Source organism: Pongo abelii, chromosome 5 (assembly GCF_028885655.2).
Source record: "Pongo abelii isolate AG06213 chromosome 5, NHGRI_mPonAbe1-v2.0_pri, whole genome shotgun sequence".
Taxonomy (NCBI): Eukaryota; Metazoa; Chordata; class Mammalia; order Primates; family Hominidae; genus Pongo; species Pongo abelii.
In genome coordinates, this window is record NC_071990.2 from 151,531,452 (window position 1) to 151,538,493 (window position 7,042).

Sequence of the window (7,042 nt, forward strand, 5' to 3'; positions counted from 1 at the left end):
TTCCACCTTAATTCCTGGAACCCAAGCCACTTTCTGTGGGAAGGCAGCCCTGCACCCCCTCCTTTTCAATTAGGTGTACCAAGGCTCTCCCAGCTCCCTCCTCCTGGGATTACACTCACAGCTGTAGGGACCAGCCCTACAGGGCCTGTGGGTTTTTCTCTTCGTGTGCGGAGATGAGAGATCGTAGAAATAAAGACACAAGACAAAGAGACAGAAGAAAAGACAGCTGGGCCCAGGGGCCACCAAGGTGTGGAGACCTGTAGTGGCCCCGAATGCCTGGCTGCGCTGTTATTTATTGTATACAAGGCAGGAGGGCAGCGTAAGGAGTGTGAGTCGTCTCCAGTGACAGGTAACATCACTCGAGTCACGTGTCCACTGGACAAGGGGTGCTTCCCTATTTGGTAGCTGAGGCGGAGAGAGAGAGGACAGCTTACGTCATTGTTTCTTCTATGTATTTCTTGGACTTCAATACTTTCACTAATTCTGCTACCGCTATCTAGAAGGCGGAGCCAGGTGTACAGGGCGGAACATGAAAGCGGACCAGGAGCGTGACCCTGAAGCACAGCATCACAGGGAGACATTTAGGCCTCCGGATGGCTGTGGGCAGGCTTGACTGATGTCAGGCCTTCCACAAGAGGTAGTGGAGCAGAGTCTTCTCTAACTCCCCCGGGGAAAGGGAGACTCCTTTTCCCGGTCTGCTAAGTAACAGGTGCCTTCCCAGGCACTGGCGCTACCGCTAGACCAAGGTCTACTAAGTAACGGGTGCCTTCCCAGGCACTGGCGTTACCACTAGACTGAGGAGCCCACTACTGGCCCTGTCTGGGCATGACAGAGGGCTCACACTCTTGTCTTCTGGTCACTTCTCACCATGTCCCTTCAGCTCCTATCTCTGCATGGCCTGGTTTTTCCTAGGTTATAATTGTGGAACAGAGATTATTATAACATGGGAAAAAAGAGTAACACTACAGACTAATGATTGATAATATTCATATATAATCATGTCCATATTCTATGTCTAATACAACTATTCTTATTTTAAGTATTTTCTTTATTATACTGGAACAGCTTGTGCCTTCAGTCTCTTGCCTTGGCACGTGGGTGGCTTGCCTCCCACACCTATCTCTCTCTTAGCCTCAGAGATGGAATCCCCCTTCCCTTGTCACACCTCATATAAAGCTACCATGATGCACCTAACCCAATTAAGAGGACTGCCCATGTCTGAGTTCCTGATGCCTGCAGGCCACACACCCTTCCTGAACAGAAACCTGCTCTGAATCAGGCCTGAACTTGCTAAACCCTCTCAAGCTCAACAGACCCTGAGCCTTGGTATGGCACCACTGCGCCTTTCCCTCTGGCCTTTGATGGTGAGAATCCATCAGAACTCAGGGCAGAGCTGCCCAAGTCATTTCCAACAAGCAACACAAGGTCTCATTCACCTGTCTCATGTCAGGATGAGAAGGTCCCGGCCATAGGGAGGGGTGGGACTCTGGGAATTCTCCATCCCTGTCCTCTCCCCTCACCCACCTGCCCCTTTCTCCACTCCCAATTCTGCCCCCATACCTGTCACTCCAGAGGACTCTCCTCAGCAGCCAGGTAGGATGAAGCAGGGGAGGATGAGGAGGAGGCTGCAGGGACTGAGGGTGGTGGCCATGGCTTTGGGTCAGACTGCCTGGGGCACATGAGGAGACACATGATGAGGAGGCAGCAAAGGATGAGGGGGGTGGCCGTGGCCCTGGGTTGGGCTGCGCCTGAGGACACGGCGGGTGGTGCTGAAATGGAAGCACAAGAGTGACACCCTTGTCCAGGCCCCAAATCTGAGGAGATGCCTTCTCAGCTCCTGCTGACCCAGGTCATCCTGGAAGGCAGAGGTTTTGTCCCCTCTGCTATGGGGCAGCCCCTAGGACAGTTCCTGGGGTAGGAAGGGAGAGGGGGTGTCCCTTGGACTCAGGGAGCTCACAGAGCTGCTGAGGGAAGCAAGGTGACAGCAAAGCCCACCCTCCTGCTGTGACGGAAGAGGAGGTGATGCTCCAGGGTGGGGGAGGGGAGGGTCTCGAGGCTGGCCTTGGAGGGGGTTTTGATGGATTTCCAGAAACAGACCAGAGGAGGAAAAGAAAAGTGATTCTCAAGAGGGAATACTAAGGAGAAAGGCCTGAAAATAGTGACACCCGCAGTTTCGAGGCTGGTGAGAAATCCATAGTGTGGGAAGCAGAAGCAAGTGCAGTGAGGAATAGGAGTCAGGAGGGAGAAGGGAGAGGAGGATGGGAGAGCACAGGCACGCCAGCACCCCCAGGAGGAGCACCCCACGAGGAGGTCATTTTAACATAAACGTGTATACTGGGATGATTGAAGCTGAACTCAAGAACTAGTTTCTTGAGATCACCATTTCTGATCTCATTCAAGATCCCCATTTCTTTTTCTCCTGTTACCTCCTGCGCTTGGCTCCAGGGTGCTGTCCATGCCCACCAAGAAGTCCTCAAGCCATTCTGTGCAGTCTCCCATTGAGATGTAATGGAAGGGCATGGTCACATCCTTGTCATTCTCCCACCTTTCTTTCATCTTTCTGGCTCCAGGATGAACCGTTGTCCACATTCTGTTCTCTGAGTCAAAGAGGAGGAAGACCTGTCCATCGAAACTGAACTGCCAAGATCCACCGCTGTGTCCTTTGGCTTTCTGCTCACAAGACATCCTGGCCTGCAGGGTGGGGGGTTCTGCCCCCATCATAGAGAGATGAGCTCTGGTCTTGACAGATATTGAGCCCCCATCCTGTTCCCCCTACAATTTCCTGGTCTTACTCACTGTGCCACATCCTGGCCTTGCCTCTAGACCACTTGTGGGGTGAGATGACCTTCCTATTTGTATTTTTACATGAAAACTATAAATGCCTCTAACCTACCACTGTATCTGCTCCCTCCTGTCCTGGGCCATCTGAAACTTACCCCTGGGTGTGTAATTCTCCAGCTGAATGTCAAGCAGTTGCTCTGTGAACATGTCCACCACCTCTCTCAGTACTGGGTTCTGTGCTTTCCAGGCCTTGGTGACATTTAGTTTCTTCCCCAGGGGACTGATGGGTGTGACTGTCTTGTTGCCACAGTCATACTGAAGAAAAGTCTTTTTATCCAACTGCCCTCGAACCGCACACCACCACGGTCCAGGTCTGAACTTAGGGATGATGGTGATGTCATAGCAAAGAGAGTGAGGGTCTGTGGAGAAAGGCAGGTGAGGGGTGGGTGGGGAGAAAAAGACTCCTGTTAGCCCTCCTCCACACTGTGTCAATAAGAGGATGCCTTTTGCGGGCTGGGCTGGTCCGGGAAGGAGTGCCCCCTCCAGAACTGTGGTGTCCACAAGATTAAGGTGAGTGCTCACCCCTTGCATGAGGACAAGGAGGAGGAGGAGGTCTCTGCCTGCTGAGAAACCACATGTCCCCAGACATGTCCCACTGCCCCTCTGCCCCTATCAGTCAACATATGACCTTGCTAGAGAGGTGTCAGGACTGCTAGAGGAGGAAGGGCCTGGATGCCAGAGGTTCTTCAGCAGCAGCCCACATGGACTGTGGGAGGTGGGAGAGGGTGTGGGTCCACCCCTGAGGATGCTGGTGCATGGTGGAACAGAGTGAGGATGGGACCCCTTTGGATAAAGAAGAGTTAATTATCATGGTCACAGGATTTAACATGTTGGCAAAGCCCCTGGTGATGGCATGCATCTGCTATGAGGAGGCCTTCCTGAAACCTTGACAAAGGGATGGTCCACACAGCAAGAAATGGAAAATCTGAGTCTAAGGCAGGTAGAAGAGGGAGGGATCACAGGCTCAGTGAAGTGCCCATGCCAGAAGGGTGTGAAAATCCAGAACAATGTCCATCCACTGTGCTTATGGGAAGCCTGGAGGACTCCTGTTTACCCAGCATATAATGAAGGCCCCATGAGAAGTCACCAGAATGGAATGAAGCTGAGGGATGCCTATTGCTGAAGGCCAGGGTTGGGGGTAGGAGATGCTCTTCCTGAAATGGGCTCCCAGAGCAATGGGATGAAAAATTCTGAAATTACAGATTCCGGGTAGACGTTGTCAACTGTCAGGAGCAAGGAGGGTGCAATGATGGAAATGATTAGAGAAGTCACAATGCCAGCTGGGGACCTCAGGTATACAAAGTTATGCCCATGGCTCATAGAACAAAGGGGCCCAAGGTCCAAAAGAGATGGAAACACAACCCGGATACTGCTGGATTTAAATAATTAGAAGAAACAGAGATAAAACAAATGATGGGTGACGAGGAGGCTGAAAGTAGCCAGTCCTTCAAGAACAAGGCTGCTTTGCCTAATTTGCAGAATAAAGCCACTTCTCAGACCCTGAACCCATGATTAGAAGAAGACACCAGTTTCCAGTGAGGAAAGACCCTTTAATCCCGCAGCAAGTGCAATGACTCTTTGTGGGCTTCTCCAAACGTATTTATGGCCACTAGAGTTTGCTGTGAAGGGCAATTTTATAAATATGTAAAGGTGTGCAGGAATATATTCTCCATTTTAACTACTCAGCTCTGCTGTTGAAGCTCAAAGGCAGCCACAGGCAATCGATGAATGATGAGCGAGGCTGGACCTGCCTTAAGTGCTCAATGACCCAAGACCCCCCTAAGATCCTAGAGGTACATGTGGTTCCAATGTCTAATTGGAGAATCACAACATAGATTCCACGTGAATGTTCAGAGGCAAGGCAACGCCACTCACAGCAAGGAAATCTCAACATTAAAAAGTGTCTCCTGTAGAGTACTGTGCCTTGGCAGAGATGGGGCCTTTTGCCATGGAAGGGCCATGACCATGTAGCCTCAGACCTGCCCATTACGGGTGGGCTCCTCACCCTCTAGGTCATTAGGAAGAGAGGCCTGGCAGTGAGAAGATGCAGGTGGTTCTCCTGGGATGGGCAGGAGCAGGGCCACAGGGAACCGGGAAGCTGCACAAGCAGTTGGCCCCGATTCCCAGGACACCACGTGGCTGTACCCCCTTACCCTCAGCTTACACTTCAGGTTTCAGGGAAGGTCACTGATGGCCCCTGTGGACCATAGATGCCACTCAGAGCAAAGGAGGGGAGAGTAGACCCTGAACCGTGGGACCCCCCACTCCCATCACATCCACACCAACCAGAAGCCACGGGCAAGGTAGGACCACCTTCTACTCTCCAACTGACACCTGAGACACCACTTGGAGATGACACCATAGGGGATGGGGTACTATTTGCTGGTACACTGTAATCCCCTCATCTGGGGTCAGCAACCTAGGACAGGGTCCAAATCTGGTCCCCCCTAATTTGCAGGTTGCCATTGCCTGCTGTTGCTCTACAAAGGGACAGGACTGGACACAGAGATGGAGAACCCAAGGCCTGCAAAGATCACAGGGCATCCTTCCTCCCTTTCTAGAAAGGGTTTGCTGACCCCTGTCTACACAGTGACTATTCTCTATGACGCCGGCACCCCAGTAGGAAGAACAGGCAGGTCTGGGCCCCAAGGGCAGAAGTGGGCGCCTCTACTCACCAGAGTTCCCAGGCTCATCCTGGAGGAAATGGTGCTTCCCATCCCCCCTGCACAGGTTCTGTGGGGAGCTTGGGGTGTGTTTGCTGGGGTGTGTCCTCAGGCAAGAGGCAGAAGGTGTCACGTGGTGTAAGAGGTCGTGAGGGCCCCTTCATGGATGGGGAGACCTCTGGGGTGACCAGCTGGGCTGAGGTGGGGAGTGAGAGGATGTTACCTGGGTGGTGGCAGTGGATGGTGAGGGGAGGGTGGGAAATGTCTGCTGAGCCCCTGAGTGCAGGTGAGTGTCTACAGGAAAGTGCAGGGAAAAATTAAAGGGCACGCAGCCCTGAGGGTGCTGGAGGGTTTGTGTGGTTGAGAGCGGGTGAGAACAGAGCAGGCTGGTGGCTGGTGGGAATGTCTGTGATTGTGTCCCTGTGCAACCCCACTTCACCCCTGTCCTGACCCCAGCTCGGGTTCCGGGGGCTTTGGTTTCTCCTTCCCGAGGGCGGGTGGGACTGCCGGGCTGCACTAGGGATCCCCGCTCCACGTCGCCCTCTGCAGCCCTCTGGCCCCTCCACTCTCCGGGGGTTCCTTTCCAGCCTCCTCTCTGACCGGCTCCTCCCTTCGGAGGATAAGTAGCCTTGGGGAGCGGATCCGGCGGGAAGGAGACGCGGAGGGAAACTGAGTGGGGGCGCAGTCCGGGGTGATCGCACGGGTCCTTCCAGAAGCCTCCCCTCCTCTGAAGACCGCAGTCCACAGCCCCCCATGGTTGGCCTCCGCCCCGCTTAGGCTCCATTCCCGAACTCACCGGCCAGCCCCGTCCTGCACCAGCCAGACAGCAGGAGCAGAAGCGGGAGGCGTAGAAGGAACGCGGGGCTGGCGGCCGCTGCCATTGGGGAGTTGGATCGCAGGGGACAGCAGAAGCGGAGCCCAGCCCGTGGATCACCTGGCGGCTGGCAGGCTGTCTGAATGCAGCCCTAAACTCTAGAACGCCCTCTGCCCCGCCCCTCGGAGGAAACACACCCCCTTTGCCGCGCCTCTAACCAATCAGGTGTCTCTCAGCCAAGTTGCTCAACCAAGTCTACCCCACTTTCTATTGCAGCGCTTGCACACTTCCCCCTGCGTCAGTCAATCAGACTTTGCTGGCTGCCTGCCCGGGACCAGTCCTGCCAAAGTCTTCTTTCCATGACCCCGTCATGTAATCATCACCGCAATTTTTTCATTTTGTATTAATCCAATGTGGATACCGATGCACAGAAAGGTGAAGAAATTGCACAGAAGTGTTCAGCCGCGACAGGGTCTCCCTGTCCTCGCCTAGACCTGCGGCACCCGCCTTCCCTCTCCCTGCGTTGCAGAGTGCCCCCCTCCCCGTCCTGCGCGGAGACCCAAGCCCAGTCCCATCCCGGCGGCCGCATCCCAAATCCCGAGTGGACGTGGTTACAGCCTGTGCTAGGTTTGTTTGTTTGTTTGGTTGGTTTTTCTTTCTTTTCTTTTTTTTTCTTCGTGACAGAGTCTCGCTCTGCCGCCCAGGCTGGAGTGCAGCGGCGCGA

The 7,042-nt window shown here is 54.0% G+C and overlaps 1 protein-coding gene across 2 annotated transcripts; it reads right to left on the reverse strand.

The window, feature by feature from the left end:
* Positions 1-211: 211 nt before the first annotated feature.
* Positions 212-6,470, reverse strand: LOC100435270 (UL16-binding protein 2). 2 transcript variants are annotated; one of them, XM_063725054.1, is made up of 5 exons: positions 6,301-6,470; positions 2,937-3,200; positions 2,427-2,597; positions 1,561-1,769; positions 212-405 (listed from the first exon to the last, which is right to left on the reverse strand). In XM_063725054.1, the coding sequence occupies exons 1-4, from the start codon at positions 6,383-6,385 to the stop codon at positions 1,564-1,566; spliced, it is 726 nt and encodes a 241-aa protein (XP_063581124.1). In that variant the 5' UTR covers positions 6,386-6,470; the 3' UTR covers positions 212-405; positions 1,561-1,563. The 2 variants fall into 2 exon arrangements, with proteins under 2 accessions (XP_063581124.1, XP_054414279.2); XM_054558304.2 differs by having other exon boundaries at positions 2,427-2,708; positions 6,301-6,466.
* Between the last annotated feature and the right edge of the window lie 572 nt (positions 6,471-7,042).

Bases quoted from the DNA above. Each gene is read 5' to 3' on its own strand.
- LOC100435270 (XM_054558304.2), bottom strand. From the start codon at position 6,385: ATGGCAGCGGCCGCCAGCCCCGCGTTCCTTCTACGCCTCCCGCTTCTG. The intron at 2,709-2,936 runs GTAAGTTTCAGA...TGATGGGGGCAG, and splicing joins GGAGAATTACACACCCAGGG to AACCCCCCACCCTGCAGGCC. The intron at 1,770-2,426 runs GTAACAGGAGAA...CTTCCATTTCAG, and splicing joins CCTGGAGCCAAGCGCAGGAG to CACCACCCGCCGTGTCCTCA.